The sequence below is a fragment of the Halichoerus grypus genome, chromosome 14 (assembly GCF_964656455.1).
Source record: "Halichoerus grypus chromosome 14, mHalGry1.hap1.1, whole genome shotgun sequence".
Taxonomy (NCBI): Eukaryota; Metazoa; Chordata; class Mammalia; order Carnivora; family Phocidae; genus Halichoerus; species Halichoerus grypus.
In genome coordinates this window covers 89,473,201-89,490,286 of record NC_135725.1, presented here as the reverse complement: position 1 = coordinate 89,490,286, position 17,086 = coordinate 89,473,201, and the positions used below count along the sequence as shown (strand labels likewise).

The 17,086-nt window shown below is 51.3% G+C and overlaps 1 protein-coding gene across 2 annotated transcripts in view; it reads left to right on the top strand.

Moving 5' to 3' along the window:
- MED27 (mediator complex subunit 27) overlaps positions 1-17,086 on the top strand; it is a 197,282-nt gene that overhangs the window by 172,729 nt on the left and 7,467 nt on the right. For both annotated transcript variants that reach the window (XM_078061941.1, XM_078061940.1), the window contains one exon: positions 4,460-4,501. In XM_078061941.1, the coding sequence (XP_077918067.1) occupies positions 4,460-4,501 (42 nt within the window). The remainder of the gene's footprint in view (positions 1-4,459; positions 4,502-17,086) is intronic.

Below are 17,086 nucleotides of genomic sequence, written 5' to 3'. Positions count from 1 at the left end.
TCTGGGGAGGACTGGGCACATTAAGAAGGTGACCAGGTAGAAGTTTATGGTTTTGAAAACTTGGGGAATCATGGAGAAATGTCCAACCATTGCTGGTTTACGGCCCTCTGCCCCTGCTGACGCATCACCTGTTGACCTTGCAAGGTGAAGATGCTAATAAATCAAAGCTTTAAAAGTTGAAGACCCTTGTGAGGCTTATGAGTTTTATTTGGAATTGTCAATTTTAGATAATTTATGGTACCTTGTACTATTTTTTGAAATGAAGAATTCGTAACTTTCTGAGAAGCTGCCAGGATTTTCACTGGCTGCTAAGCGAATTTCAGTGGTGATGATTGTCACATGAGCGGGCCTCAAAGCAGATTTGTCATGTTGAACTTCTACAAGAGTGCCGCCCCCCGCAACAGCTGCTACCACTTGGGGGGGGCTCGCAGTCAGCCCTCCTGAATTCTAGCTGAAAGGCGGTCTTCCTCCCAGGTTGAGAGCTGGGCCTCTGGAGACAGAGCTGGTTTTGGATTTTCTACCACATGTTCATTGTGTGATGTTGGACAGGTTACTTAACTTCTCTGAGCCTCGATGTCCTCTTCTGGGAGGTGGGGATGGTTTTATCATCCTCATCCAGATCTCTGGGAGGATTCCAAAAGCTAACACAGCTCCGTGTCCTTGGGCTCTGTGCTCAGAGTGGAGGCTGCTTGTCCTTCTCCCTCTACCCCTCCCCCCCCGCTCATTCTCTCTCTCTCTCTCAAATAAAATCTTTAAAAGGGAGGGAGGGAATGAGGGAAGGAGGGAGGAAGGGAGGAAGGGAGGAAGGAAGGAAATGCAGATATAGTGCAGGCCACATGCATGGTCCTCGGTGAATGGTGTCTGCCCTTGCTGGATGTGCGGCCATGCCGATGGCAGTGGTCATTGTCATAGCTGGTGAGCCCTTGCCTTCTGATATTGGGCCATTCTGATTTTTCTTTTCAGTAAGTCAATTTGATCAACACCATTCTGATCGGTTGAGAGGACCTTTGATGTCTTGATGTTTAACCTGAGAGCAGATATGTCTGTGCTAGAGCAGTTGGTCATCTGTGGGGTTTGTTTCCATTTTACCCGAGAACAGAGCACATTCCTACCCCTAAAATACTCATTCCAGTCCTCAGAGTCCCAGAGGCTACTCCTAAGACTGCAGATTCAGCCACCAATTACCATAAGGTTGACTTTTCCATTTTAAGATCTTTCTAACGCTTGCCCAGAATACTGAGAGGTGCTTTACTTTCTTTCCCTGACATTGTAGTTCAGAATAATTTCCCGTTCATCAGGCTGAAAGTTTACAGCTTCCAGAATGCTCCTTTTTGAATATCACAGCCAGAAAAAAAATTGGTAGCCATGCCCGTCTTTGCAGTAAATAAGCTAAAGCTAATAAATATTCACTTGGATCAGTCCAGGCTCCCTGAAATGAATTTCTGAAATCTTCCTGGCCCTGAGGAGAGGCAGGGCACTGACTCCAGAATGCTCACTTAAATGGCTTTCTTTGGCATAAATCTAGCAGAAAATCAAGTACAACCTGCCTGCTGTGCGTTCGCAGCAATAGGGGAACCCATTGTTACCCGCTCCCTTTCTTACCCGTGTGCACCTGGTACGTAGGGCTTATTGTCCGACATCCTTCTGTCCCAGATGGCTGCAGCTCTTCCCTAGGGTCCTGAATTATCTATTTAAACCGCCTTTCAAAAAGAGCAGCACGCTCACTTTGAATGAGCGTGGTGTGTTATGAGAAGCCACAATTAGGCTGGAGAGTCCATCTCTTAATTAAACTTGTGCGTATTTCTCCCTGGATGATTTCTCTATTAAAACATTCCGCCGATGCTGAAGAGTTGGGTTTGTTTTCTTTTTTTTAATAATTTTCTCTTTTAAATAAAAACTAACTTTTCGGTTTATATGCAGCTTCTTCTTTTCTCTTTTTCCATGGCCCCGTGTTTATGTCTTGGTCTGCCTAAGTATGTTGGGAACAGGCAGGAAGGACAAACAGTGGAGAACCTCAAAAGAAACAGCTGCCGGCTTCAAAAGGAAGGGGACCTGTGTTCGTTCCAAGTTGAGACACTGATGTTACTCTCCCTAAAATTTAGATGTAGAATCTTTGGCATCTCCCTGTCATCTTGGCAGTGATTTGGCAGAACTAAGAGATACAAAAAATCGTTCTTATTCATTCTGCACTCCCTGAATAATCTTGAAGTGCTGCATTTTTTAAGCCCTGGGCCCCACTGCGGCACTGAGGAACAGTAGGAACCTGCCTTCTCCTCCCCAGGATTACCGGCTGGCCAGCAGTTTTCTTCAACAGAATTGACAGTGTAGGGCATTCATTCCATATGAAGGAAACCTTCTTTTGAGGTTTCCTTCAGAGTCATCTGGAGGTAACATGTCACTTTTTCCCCTACAAATTGCTAGCCTACCAAATTAAAATTCTAATGCCTAAAGATTTTTTTTTTAATCAAGTCGCTGAAGGGGGGGTGGAGTACAGTGACTGAAAATTGATACCACCTTTCTGAAGAGCAGTTTAGCCAGAGTAGAACGAGAGGGGTCAGTTAGGGGCTTCTCTGGAAATCCAGGAAGGACATGATAACACCAGAGGGGTTAGAAGAGGAGAGGTGGACCCATTCGAGTGAATGTGCAGGCAGAGTTCTTCCAGTACTTTTCCTGGGCTTGGATCTGCTAACCCTGGCCCTCTCCAGCAGGAGCCCCGCAGAGGTCGAGGGGACCCTCTCAGAATCCTCTAAACCTCCTCCATGGCCTGAAAGTTCTCAAACACGGCGCAGTGTACGTGGAACTCATTCTGAACAGGAAGAAGCCAGGGAGAACTGAACGTGTGCCTGTGCACAGACCACCTCTCAATTCCAAGGGCCGTTTTCAGAAAACCAGGTTTTGGTGTTTTCCTCAGAACAAAAACAGAACTCTGAACTTCCCCATGTCAAGTACAACACTTCACTTCCTGTCTTTTTAGAGGAATCTTCCCGCGTGATTGCTTCTCGTGTTCCCAGGTGCTCCAAAATCAATAACACAACCTATAGGCCATACAGTCGTATCTCAGGTTTCTACCGTGACCACTGGACAACCCCAAAGGCAGGTTCCAAGAGGCCCATCGAGCAGGTGTTTCAATTTGTTCGGCTCTGGAATTCATATATTAAAGTTGACTTTTTAGCACCCGTGGGACGTACTGACCTTCTAATCTGCACTATCCTTGAGCTATCTCCCAGCACTGAATTGGGGGTAATTCTGTTTTTGCTCTACTTAATTTATAAGTATAAACTCACAGAACAATGAGAATGCATTGACTTACCGTACAAAATTGTAAAACAAAAATCCTTTTGGTTAGAAAAAGCCACTGACATGCTCTGTGCAAGACCCAGTGTAGCCCGAAGAGGATGAACCCGGCTGACTCCAAGCCCTAGCCACGACCTCCAGTTTCCTCATTTGTGAGGCAGGGGTGCCCTCGATCAAGGGTCCCTGGCCTGACCAGCCATCACAGTTACACCACTGCTTGGGGAGCAAACAAACAGATGAACAGATTCTCAGGCCCACTGTAAACCTACTAATTCAGACACTCCAAGGGAGGACAGGGAATCTGTATATCAAAATACAAAAAAATTCCCCCAGCAGCTTCTGATGCCAGCCAAGTTTGAGCATCATCAGGGTAGACCATCCATAAGAAGCCATGGGCAACTGAATGGCTCTGAACCATTGTCTCATCACCTGGAAAGTAAGGTTGTTAGTGGGACCAGTCGCATTGGTTTGTTCTAGGGATTAAATGAGCGAGTGCGTGTGGAGGGCCCCGTGTGGCAACTGGCGTGGAGCAGGTGCTCAGCAGCTGGGAGCTGCTAGTTTTTCTCCACTCAGCAGGGACCTACTGATACCTGTGACATGCTAGGTCCCACACCAGGACAGCATAAGCAAAAGAAATAAAGTTCCAGGTGGTTTTAAGTGCAATGAAAATCTCAAATTTTTGAAAAGATAATGAGAAGACAACAGGTATGGAAATAATATTTTAGACAGGGTAACTAGGAAATGACTCTCTGATAAGGTGATGTTTGAACTAAAGAAAATTAAGAGGAGCCATGTGTTTGTGGGGAAAAAGAAATCCGTGCAAAGGCCCTGAGACAGGATTGACGTTGGCATGCAAGAGAACCATGGAAGGAGTCAGGTCAGAAAAGGGAGCCAGGGGCTCCGCTCATGTGGCCTTGGATGCAACAGGTGTCTCACACTCACTTCCCTATATCCCTTCTGTTGGTTTCCTTAAATAACTGACAGGGTGAGAGAGAAGAAATTCAAGCAGGACATTTAAGATGCACATGCAGTGCCACGATTCTGTTTATTCCATAATTATGTTTATTATTTCAAGCTGATGGGTGTAACAGTAGTTACAGTGTCATCTCTCAAAGTCCACAATTCTAAAATTGGTGCTGATGATGCTTTATCTCTTTCCCCCCAGCTTGATATATGGTCCAAATCCAACTATCAAGTATTCCAGAAGGTAAGCTTTACTTTTTGCTTCTTACTCAAGAGTCAGGAAGGGAAATACGAATGCTCAAAGGTATAAACATCGGTCTTAAGTTAGAGCCTTTTTTAAAAAAATTTTTATTTTGTTGTTATGTTAATCACCATACATTACATCATCAGTTTTTGATGTGGTGGTCCATGGTTCATTGTTTGTGTATAACACCCAGTGCTCCATTCAGTACGTGCCCTCTTCAATATACCCACCACCAGGCTAACCCCTCCCCAAAAAAGTGAAAAAAGCCAGACACAAAAGGCTGCTCACAGTATGATTCCATTAATATGACATTCTGGAAAGATAAAACCTTAGGGACAGAAATCAGATCGGTGGTGTCCAGGGGCTGGGAGTCGGGGGGGAGATTGTGCCCAAAGGGGCAAGACGAAATGTGTCGGGGCAGTGGGAATATTCTGTGTCTTAATTGTGGTGGTGATTACACATTGTGTTATGTTCCCAAACTCATGGAACTAATATACCTACTGTAGAGGGAAAACTGTGCTTTCCTTCCTGTGTAGGGAAGACCCCAGTTCTTCCCTCCTGTGTTTGTCTCCAGTGAATCTCCATTACTGTGCACATAAAACAATTCATTTCTGCTCCTCCTGGTCACCAAAAATATGGGGGTTTGCCCCACAGTAACAGGACACAAGCTGGGTGTCCTCCAGTTTAACTCAGCCTGACACGATCTCCCTGGAGCTACAGACCCCAGTCACAAGTTCAGTTATCTGTGCTTCTGCCCTCCTGGCAGTAGATCAGAGGTTCCCATGCCCCCTTCTCAGGCTCTGTCAGTTTGCCAGAGCAGCTCCCAGAACCCAGGGAAATGCTTACTTAGGTTTACCGGTTTGTTAAAGGACATGATAAAGGATACAGATGAACTGCCAGATGGAGAGATACATAGAGCAAGGTGTGGGAGGGCCTCAAGCGCAGGGGTTTTGGTCCCCATGGAGTTGGGGTGCATCACTCTTCCGGCGTTGTGTCGTCTAGTCTGGAAGCTCTCTGAACCCCATATTGCTGGGATTTTATGGAGCCTTCCTCATGTAGACATAATCGATCGTAATTCGGTTTCCAGCCCCACTCCCCTTCTCTGGAGGATGGGGGGTGAGACAGAAAATTCTAAGTCTCTGATTACCCTAATTATGGCTTGGTCTTTCTGGTGACCAGCCCCCATCCAGGTGCCCACCCAGAGTTGCCTTGTTAGACCAGGAGATGCCCCTAGTGCTCTTATCACTTAGGAAATTATGAGGGTTTCAGGAACTCTATGCCAGGAACTAGGGGCAGAGATCAAGCAATATATATACTCTTTTCCTGTTATCTCGCACCTACAAAGGGTGAATTTTGCTGTATGGAAATCATACCTTAAACAAAAACAAAAAGCAGAGGCTTTTGAGTTGTTCCACACACTCAGTTTTTAAGCTCAGTTTGTCAGAGCCCCATGGTCTACACAGGTGCCTAGTATGGGCTGAGGGAGGCGGGCTGGCCCTGTCCTCACCCTTCCCACCCCACCCCCCCGCCACTCTACAGTCTGGTCACCTCTTTTTCTGATGTCAGGCTTCCTCGTGAAATGCTATTTGTGGGAGCTGTCAGAAGAAATGTGACTAGAGGAAATCCTTTCCCGGTTTCCGATGGTAGAAGGGGCCCTTCCCCAGAGCAGCTCAGCACCTGGAGCTTACGAGGGCTCCCACCACCCTGTAGCAGCCCCTGCAGGAGGCCAGCTGCTTTCGTCTGCTCTCATCCCACCTCTGTCTCTGCTTTCGTCCAGCAGCACACGGTGGAGTTGCTTGTAATTTCATTCGGTGCCCCATCCAGCTCAATAGCATGAGCCAGGCACTCTGCTAGGTGCTAGGAATACGAGGGAAAACCAGACAGACAAGGAGGCACAAGAAGGAAGGAAGGTAACTCCAGGGTGTTAACCAGGGGGCTACAGTCAAGAACATCAGGAGGGGCCTCTCACGTTGGGGCAGTCACAGGAGGCCTTTGTGGGGCAAGACCTAAACCGAGACGGGCCGCTCATGAGAAGGAACCGGTCACTTGAAAAGCCGCGGGAGGAGATTCCCAGGCGTGGCAGTAGCAGCCCACCAAGCTCATGCTGAGGAGCACTCATCCTAAGAGCCGTCGGAAGCCTGTGTGATCAGAGCGTGCAGTGGGCCGGGAGGGAGTGCTGTGGGGGACGGGGGCAGAGCCGCCGGTGGGCAGGGGCCTCTAGGTCCAGGGACAGAATTCGGATTTATTTGGTGCGGAGGAGGGACATGATTTTGAAAGCTGAGCCCAGATCGTTTCCACTTGAGTAATAGTTATGTCTGAGGGATGCCAGGTAGCTGAGAGAGAAAGCATGGAACTTTTTTTTTTAATTGAGGGGAAATTCATATAACACAATTCCGTGACTTTAATGGTGTTGTGGAGTATCCCCCCATCTAGTTCCAAAACCTTTTCATCACCCCAAAAGGAAACGCCGTCCGCATTAAGCAGTGAGCATAGGGCTCGTGTATCAAAGCAGCATAATGGACCAGCTCTCTAATGGTGTTTACTACATCACTTCACATTGTTCCCCGGACCTTCTGCATGAAAGGCTAGGCCAAGGACGGGTGCATACGGCTAGGAGAGGAGTCTGAGGCCCAATGCCACACATTTAGAGAGCCTGCGAAAGCATTAAAATTCCACAATCTGATCACAGTTAAATACAACATGCTATCCTGGGTTCGATCCTGAAACAGAGAGATTAATGAGAAAGTGAGCTTAGTCACTAATAAGTAACCAGTGTTGGTTTCTCAGCTGTGCTGAAGGAGCTGGGTCATGACAGGTGTCAGCAGTGGGGGAAACTGGGCAGGGGGTACATGGGAGCTGTGTGTACCATCTTGGCAACCTTTCCAGTCCAAAATTAAGTTTACCTTAAAAAGAAAATCATCATCTTGACTCTTCTAACACTCCTCTACCCAGCTGAGTTAGCGAGAAGCATAGTAGAGAAAATCGGTCCAGAGCCTGAAGGGAAGGTGTGTGTGGTCATAGGTAGGCTTTAGGACAGGCAGCTATATTTGAATCTTAGCCTTCTCATCTGAGTGACCACACCTGAGGCATCTACTTGCTCCGCATGCCTGAAGTCTCAGCCTTGAATGCCAATAGCTCTGTCCACGCTGGCTGCTTTTGTCGTGTTTTTCCCCAGCAGCTGGTGGAAAAGCGTTCTAAGAGAAAGAACACTGGTCATTATCTGCATCGTATTTCACTTTAATAGTGAGAAACATTAAAGCAGTTTTGGGTTTTTTGCCGGGTTTATCTCTGTGTCCTCTGTGGTAGTGCCATGAGCTACCTCGTTCCGGCCCCACAAAGGCCGTGGCTTCGGGGAGCCGTGAGCATTGCAGACCCTCACTGGTCTTTTAACAATGGTCCGATTTCCATTCAAATACCCTTTGTGAGGGAGGGGCTTGCACATGCTTGCCTTTGCATAGGTACTTTTTTTAATGTTCTGTGTAGTATTAAGTATTTTTGAATGCAAGCAGAAAGTTTATTGGGAAGTCATAAAATGTGTGAAACACAGATTTGGTGAAGCATAGATGTGGAGAGACAGCGCTATATTTTTATTCTACCCCTAAAAATAACCTGCCAAGCGCTCTTTGTATTTGTTTAAAACTACAAACACACGCTGAAGCAGCGTTTAAAATCTGACATTAGTCTAGTCGGAGAGACGTGGGCGCACCGGCCAGTTCCTCCCTCGCAGTCTGTGTGGTGGGTCTGAAGCAGTGAGAGCGGGTGTGTTTGTAGGGATGGAGATTTTACCTCACCTGCTGAATGGCATGTTGTCTGTGTGTGGGCAGAGCCCTTTCTGGAAACCCTTCATCATCCCTACCTTCACCTATTTTTAACTAAATGGACTTGACCTGATACTGACCTGTACTCAATTAAAGAACCACAGTTTGGGGACAGGAGAAGTGCTCTCTGATTACAACTAACTACACGTAATGAAGTCCTTTTCCTGTTCCAGGGGCAGGTAAGAGTCAGTGGATTAAGGAGACTTCTGTCTTCCCTACTAAAACATTGTCTTTTTGCTGCCAAAGTAAAGAATATATTGGAAAATAATGTAGTACAGAATTAAACTTCCATCTTTTATCAGTAAAGCTTTCAGCTAATCATCACACGGAGGGGGTTGGGTATTTTGTTTAAAGAAAAAGTCATGTGCTTGCGGAAGACGCAGGTGGGCAGGATGGAGGACACATAGGGTGGCCTCACAAAGAGGCAGGACGGTCTGGTGCTTATTTTTCTGTTAGTCTCAGGCCGCATTGGTGGACAGAGGACAGACCGCACAATGAAAACAAAGCTGGGACCACTTGTCTATTGCAGACTCCGGAAGCCTGGTACGATTTATGGGACAGTGGGCAGCATCTCCAACTCAAAATGCCAAAAGAGAAGGATTAGAGGGCAGCATTTCTAAACTCTGCTTTTTAGTCTCAGCTTTTTCTCAGAATCCTATTTGCTTCTTGTCCACCCACTTAAATTTTGGGTGTCCTGATGGATGTTACTGGTAGCGTTCCCCACAAAGACACTGAGAGCACTGTGGTAAACATTCCCTCCTGCCTGTCGGTCTGCTCACACCCCGTGCACGGAGACTGGGAAGGGGAGGCCCCGTTGTCTGCATTGTCTGAAAGGTTCAACCTGAAACAGGAGGGAAGTGCATTTTCAGACCACAGTGACATGGTCAGGGAGGATCCTTGGTCATCGGTAAGAAGCGATCTCTCCAGCCGAACACAGTTCCCGAATGTGCTCACCATGGCAATCAGAGACGGGAGTCCTGGGCCGCCGGCACCGGCCCTCCCCGTACGGTTGGAGGAACGCTCTCCCGGCATTGCTCTGGTGTAGAACCCCAGGACTTCCTTTCTTTGGCGTTCATTATGTGGTCGCAGTTACTGCGGACTGTGTGTGTTTCCCTGCCCACAAGCACAGCGGTAGCAGCCGCGGAGAGAGGCCTGCTGGGAAGGTGGGACCCCTCCCAGCTCTTTTCCCTCACTGTGACAAAGCAAGCTGGTGGGAGGAGGGCTGCCTCACAGAGCCCACCCGAGCTTCCGCTTGCCTTTTCATTCCTGGAAAAGAATGTCAGGAGCTAAGAGAATGGAAGTGCACACCTGTCACATTCTCCTCACGCCGTGCACGCGGGACTCCCTGGGTTAAAAGACAAGCTCACGAGGTCCTGTCGCAGATCCTACCCCATGAAACGAGATGTGGCCTGCCTTTTGTCTGCAGCGGGGACTGTCAGTAAGCCCTTTCCCTCTTCCTCATTAGACCCCTTACCCTGGTGCAGGGAAGCGGCGGAGGGCCGGGGACAGCTTGCTGTGGGGCCGTGGCTGCCGACAGGTTCCCGTCATTTACTGTGGTGCCCCAGAGGCTCGGTGCACTTCGTCCTAGGGCGAAGAGGCTTTTTATAGCCAGCGTGTCTCCAGCAGAGCAGGCTCAGAGAATGGGACTTAGAAATAGGGGGGCCATCTGAAAGGGCAGAAGCACAAAGGGCCAGGAAGGTTTCAGGCGTGTTCATATTTTTCTGACATTTAAACTCTGCAGGGGCAGTCGCTGTTTTGATCTTTAACCTCCTCATTTCAAAACACTGTGCATTTTCATCCAGCAACTTAGGGAGAGTGAGAGCAAATCTGCAGCTACTCACTGCGTTAAGTCTTGGCAGGGAGGCTGAGGAAAGAGGTGGGACGTGTGTGCGGCCGCAGACGGGCAGCTGTGATGGGAGAGGCAGTACCAGAGGGACCGGCACATCCTCCAGAGCGTTGCCACTTGGAGGGAAGCACAAGAGTCGTCGCCCATGCACGTCCGGCTCAGAGCCCACAGCTGTTGTTCCAGAGGCTTCGGAGGGAAGAGCGGCTCTCTCGGGGCTGTGCCATCAGAACTTCGCTGCAGACGGGTGGGTTGTCCAGTGGCGGAGAGTATCCGCTTCCTCAGACATCCCCTCACTCATTCATACTCAGACACAAAGACCCGGCCTCGGCCTCGCACAGACTTTGTTAGGGGGTGTCAACTGAGTGGCCACCCGGGCCGTTTCCACACAAGAGACGGAGTCGTCCGGAGAAGAGTCACTGCTCTGAAATTTGGGATCCACTGAATACCTCCCACAAGTTGAGTGCCTGCCCAAGTGGTACGTGATAAACCTCACTTGTCACTAATCCCAGGTCCCAGGAAGGGGAGCCATCCCAAGGACTATGGCTCCCAGAGGACGAGACTAGCTCTACTGAAGGAGGCCGTGTGGCCTGTCTCCCCGGAGCGTGTGTACCTGCTGCAGCATCGCACATCGCCGAAGCAGCTCAATAAACAGTCATTTCAGTCTCCTCTGTAATATCTAAAATTTCTTCCTACCGGCTCATTTACGTTCCTTTCCGAAAGCCCCCTTGAAATGCCACGAAGACCTGGAAGCGCCTACAGCTGTGGCCAGATCTCGAAGCCCTGGTGCCACGTCTCCATCCTTGCCCTCGCTCGGTGTCCTGATTAGGTGAGGCCGTCGGCAGAGGCCCCCACGCCTACAAGGGTTCTGCAGCCTCCGAAAAGGGGTCTCTTCTGTGTTGTAGAAGGGACCTCTCCTTTTTCCGGATCCCATCACTCTGACAGTGCCGTTTTCTCTTAAATCCTGATTAACTTCTCAAGGAGGAGACCTTACCTTTTTAGACCAGATATGGTGGCACTTGGCGCTGTGTTTCCGTGCATCCCATGGCTGCCTCGTAAGTGTGTCTTGGTGCTCCCAGACAGAGAAAACCGCGGGCACCCCTCTCACCAGTGTGAGGGCAAGTGAGCAGACTCCAGACAAGGGACAGTGAGGGAGCAAGGCCCGCTGGAACCCAGTATCATCAAGCTGTCGACGCACTTCAGGGAAGGAGAGGTGGCAGACAATCCCAGGGTCATCTCCAGGGGCGGCTTTTCCTAAGCTGACAGCTGGGCTGGATTGACCAGGTTGGATAAACAGAAGGAAAATGGGAGTGGATATTGTGGAGTGTCAGCCCCAGGGGCCGTGGGTGCTGAGAATGGCTGGGAGGGGTCATTCCACTCCCCCTACTGCCTTTTATCACCACCTTTTCTCTTCAGGGGCAGGCTTGAATATTCACAAGCTTCTAAACCCAGAATAGATTGGATAATGGATTTTACCCTTATGATACCCCAATACCTTCCATCCGCAAGGCTCCCTCCACCACCCCTGAGCATGGTAATGACCAAGAGCCTTGTTCAGGTCCTCACAGGTACTCAGTTTCACGGTTAGAGTGGAGCAGGAAAGCCCGGGCCCATCCTGCTGGTTCATGGCTCTGTGCCATTAGAAGAGTCCCAGAGGAGTCAGTCTCGATTCTGGAGCTCGTTTCTTCCTAAGGGATCACACAAGCCTCGGGATACCCCAGGTCAGAATCCAGCAACGGCTTCTGGGAAGCCTGGCCGCCCACCATTGCCCAGTCCCCATTCCCACAGCCCAGCAGGCTACCTCACGCTGCAAGGCAGCTTTCCGGCACCGAGCCTGCCCCCCTTTCTCAGGCCCTGGCCCACTTGCCCACAGTGACCTTTCCTGGGAGAGGCAGTGGCTGAGAGCCATTCTGCCGTGTGTTCAGTCCCCTACTGACCACTGCTCCCTGTGTGGTCTAACTTGCCTCAGTCTCCCCATATGTAAAATGGACATCATACGAGTCCCTGCCTCACAGAAATGGGGTGAGGTTGAGTCCACAGGCATTCCAGTCCGTGGCACACCCAGTTTCTCTCAAGTGCTTGTTGGCAGTGAGCACTCTCCTCTCTAGGAAGCTGTCCTCCTCCCGCCAGTCTCTCGCCTTGATGACCACTGCTCACATCTTCTCATGTCTTCACTGTTGCCTCTTCATGGTCTCTTCACAGTGGACACAGATGTGAGGCCTCGGGTTCTGGAGTCAGACGGGCCTGGATGTGCATCCAGCTCTGCCGTGTGGACTGGCCAGCTGGGGATGTAGCCTCTCTCCGGGCTTCAGGTCCCTTGGCCACAAAAAGGGGCAGTAGTAGAACCTACCTCGTGGGGTGCGTGCTGTGAGGATTCCGTGTGGAGTGCTGGGCACTGTGGTTGTGTCCAGAGGAAGTGCTCAGTGCATGACAGCCGCTGTTCCGGGGTCAGGGGAAGGCCACGGAACTCAGAATCCACGGCCCGCTTTACGTAAGGGGATCTGCCGTGACAGCCCCACACACTCCCACCGAAGCAACCACCGTGTTCCTCTTTCTCCAGGCAGAGGGTCTCCCGTGAGCTACACAGGGAACAAGGCACCTGGAATGACAACCCCCCAGCAGTGCCCTGACGTGCTGACACGGAATCACAGTCTCAGGACCCGGAACGTTCCCTCGTGTCCCGAGAGGGCCCGTGGCACCTCCGGTGATCCCCAGAAGGCGCCCGAGAGCGATGTGTTCGGCCCGCCCGGCAGTGCCCGCGCACAAGGCCGCCTCGCGGGCGGGGCGCCCTCCCGGCTCTGCACACCGGGTTCTCTCCCCTGCAGCTGCCTCGGCTTTGGTAGGGAAGTAGGGGGGATGGTCTGGATTTTCTTGGGAGCCCGGATGTCTCCGGATGTGTTTCTCTAACTGCAAGGCTGTTGCCGCAGAAAATAACATCACACCAAGCGGGTACAGAACAGTTCAGGTATCTTTGGGGCTTGGACTTTGCTGGCAGCCAGCAACAGAATCTGGCATTTTACCATCTGGAAAGCGTTGAACTTTTTTTCGTTCATCTAAATGAAGAGCTTTAATTCCTTAATCCTGGGAAATGTCAAGGACCTTTTGTGTGCAGCTCCTCTCAGCCCCGCACAAGGGCTTTGGCAGAATGAGGCTGGTCGGGACTCTGGAGAGTTCCCTTGTGGCCACTCGGGGGTTTCCCTGTTCACCCAGGCCCTCCTCCCCGCCGTGCCCCACGACCTCAGCTTTTCCCACTCCCAAACCCCCTTTCGATCTGCTCCCCTAACGCCCCTGGCCAAAGGTAAATCAGTAGAGTCCCGCCTTCTCTCGCGTTCACTCAGGGCCCCGTCAGGTGCGTGGCACAGTGCAGCGCCACCTTTTTGAGCACTCTCCTCCCGTGGATGCCCTGAGCTGGGCCCCCGGAGGGTACACGAGCCCAGCGTGGCCTCGTCCTCACGGAGGGCACAGCCTGGGGCGAGGCCGGGCTCCCGGTCACGGTCAGGCGAGCGCAGGGCTGGGCTGTGCACAAGTGCTGCTGGGGCTACGGGCCAAGGGGCAGGAGGGCTTCAGGGAGGAGCATCCCAAGCTTGAGCTCAGAGTAGTCGGGAAGGCAGGTTTGGGAGGAGGAACCCTTGGAGCGGCTGGCGGTGTGGGAGCGTGTCATGGGGCTGGGGAGAGACAAAGCTGGGACCCAGCTCATTGAGGCCCTCACACCCTTTTCCATGGTGTTTTCAGGTTCCAGGGGGTGGGGTGGCGGGGCGGGTTGTCGTTGTTTTGCCTCTGGAGGCCATCAGCCACCAGCCTGCACTCAGATCCGGGGAGTTCGGGGGCTTCCCTTCAGGGTGTCCGTGGCATCTTGGCTGCAACTTTAAAGAGATTGGAGTGAAACCCCCAAACCAAACCAAAAACTCCTTTATGGCAGCCCTGGCATGTGCCACAGGCTGTGTTCAGTACTTTATAGACAAGGTCTCACCCTTCTCAGAGCTTGATCTCAAAACTGTGGCCACTTTTCCAGCAAGATGGAGCAGCAGGGTCCATCTTCATCTGTCCAGTTCCCACCCGGACAGCCCTGCCTCTGCTCTCACCCCCGGCAGTGCCCAGGCTCCAGGGGACAGTTAGAAGCCCTTCAAAGCCCAGCCGATGGCCCCTCCATCGAGCAGAGAGAGAAGTATTGATCTTGTCTGAGTAATCCCCAGTCCCCCCGGACTGCAGTGCTTCTTCCTCAGGCCTCCAGGCCTGGTGAACCCGCAGCATACAAATCCAGGGTGCAGATGAGAGACTTGGGCCGCATAATAAAAATGAAACCACCTGCCTCCGCTCTACTGTACTTTTCTCCCGGTTTTAGAAGTGCGTCCCTGCTCTGTTCCCCATCGCCCCCAGCACTTTCAGGAGTGACTTCATAGCATTCCCATTTTGAAATACTGATGGCTTCTCTTTTCATGGAAAAGATGAAAAGAGAACTCCTGGGACTGTTTTAAATATTCTTTGTAAAGCAAGGGCTTCTCCTCGGAGCAGTGTTGCTGGCAGGGATTACGGTCTCTTTAAACATTTAACACATGAGGTTCACATCTTTGACTCCTGGACCCACACAGAATGTTCTCATTCTGAGACGTTCCCAGTGCCCCTCTCCTTAAGGATGGGTCTGTCCTTGGCAGAACCCTGAGTAGAGACCCCAAACTCTTGGGCTCATCTCCTTACGGAGCACTCAAGTATATCCAGTGAATGAAAGTTCATTTTTATTCTTTGACTTGCAGCATGTGTACGACCAAGTGGCAAATGTTTGGTTTGTGCTCCAAAGTCTCTTTGAAGCCCATCAAGATGGGAAGAGGCTTCTAGCACCAAGAGCCGTGCTGCTCTGACAGTCTCCCTGGTTCTGAGCTGGGTTCTCCAAGCTCTTTGTAACTGGCCCAGAAGCTGAGAACTAGGTGGGGCGATAGAAGGTCACATCAGAGCAGCGGGTGGGTTCCTGGAGTGGGGCAGATCGGCTCATCCTTTTTATTAGAACGAAGGGCTTTAATGTCACAGCTGGTTGGCCTGAGGGTGGAGCTCCGCACAGATGTACCCTCAGGGTGTGCAGCCAGGCCCTGCAGCAGCATCCACTGAAAACCTAAACCCAGGGGTGCCAGTGATCCCAGCCTCATGCTCCTTTACCAGGGCCAGCCGGGAGAGTGATGCGGCCAAGGTCACCCAGCTAATTAGTGATGAATCCTGGACTGAACCCTGTCTCCTGACAGCTCCACATCACCCTTCCTGGCACGCTGCCTTTGGTTATGTTAATGTAGGCCAGAGAGAATGTTCTCTTCGGAGTATGTAGAAGCAGGTATTAGCTGGAGGGAAGCCAGAATCTGGGTCTCTACCAGGCTTCTCTTTTAAATAAGCAACTCCTAAACACTTGGGTACTTAACTTTCCCTATTAATCTTGTGGGACACACTTTTAATAGAAGCCTCAGCTCTGCTGGCTCAGTGGGGGCGGCCGCGGGCCTCACGGGCTGTGTGCGGGCAAACACTTGGCTCCGCGCCATCAGCCCATCGCAGCAGGAAGCGTGGCGTGACCGCCAGAGCCCAGGGCCGGCTCAGCGCTCCCTGGCCGCAGCCCTCGCCCTGCTGGTGGGAAGCAGGCAGTGGCCCACAGCGGCCCATTCCTCTGGGGCCCCTAATGCTGCTGACGTCACAGTCACCTTGGGGAGCTTTGTGACCACACACATCCCCGCCCCCAGCCTGGATTCCCTTTTAGAAGCTGAGGGACGGTGCCCCCGGCACCACCTTACTTCTGTGCGCCTCGCCTCTGCTGCTCGGCCAGCTCTCCACCCTGGCCTGGAGGCCCACGCATAGGCAGGGCGATGCCTACAGCCTGGGCGAGCCCAGGAATCCCTGAGGACAAGCCCTGGGCCACCAAGTAATGCAGTACAGCCGGTCCCTGACTTACAGTCTTTCAACTTAGGATTTTTCGACCTTCGAATGGTGCGAAAGCAATACACATTCGGTAGAAACAGTACTTCGAAGTTTGAATTTATCTCAAGCTAGCGCTGAGCGAGTTGGTATGATGCTCTCTCGTGAGGCTGGGCAGCAGCTGCGGCCCTCGGTCAGCCCCGCCTTCATGAGGGTGACCAACCCCTCCCCCGACAACCCTTCTGCGCGTCACTTTCGGTACAGTATTCAGTACATTACATAAGATACTCTGCATTTTATGTCATCTTGCCTCAGATGGTTCTGCCCAGCTGTAGGCGAGTATAAGTGTTCAGAACACGTGTAAGGTAGGCCAGGTTAAATGCATTTTCAGCTTAACGGTGGGTTTATCAGGATGTAACCCCGTTGTAAGTCGAGGAAGATCTGGACCACAGACTCTGTCTTTTTAGAAGAGTAAACTGCTGGGGAATGATAGCATATCGAGAGTTTTTGCCCCCTCCCTGTGTCTCACTGACCCTTTCCGTTTGTCACCACTCCGTCCTTTGTTCTTCCCCAACGGATAAAGAACAAAGTCTTTGTGGTCGCCATGAAACCCGGGCCCTGTGGGGCTGACCTTCAGCACAAAGTAGCCTTGCCGGCTCTGCCCCCGTTTTCTCTGCCCCGCGGCTGGCCAGAGGCCACCAGTGGGAAAAAGAATTTGGACTTGACATGCCAAAATGTAACGGAGGATTCCCCCTCTCTTTTGCAACCCCCGTTTATTCTTAAGCAGTGTACTTCGGGTTTCCCTTAATTAACATATGTGCACCCTGACCGAAGGCTGCCGGCTCTTGTTTGCCCCGTCTCCCCCTTCATTCTCCATGGCAGGGAGACTCCACCCAGAGACCCTCTTGAGGGCCCACCTGTGTCAGGCCCCGTTGGGTTGGGTGCCTGGGATGTGATAGCGAGCAAGAGGCAGAGGGAGAGCTGTGTGAGTGGCAAGGGCTGGGGCATAAGTGAAGAGACCAGCCCCAAGTCCTGCCT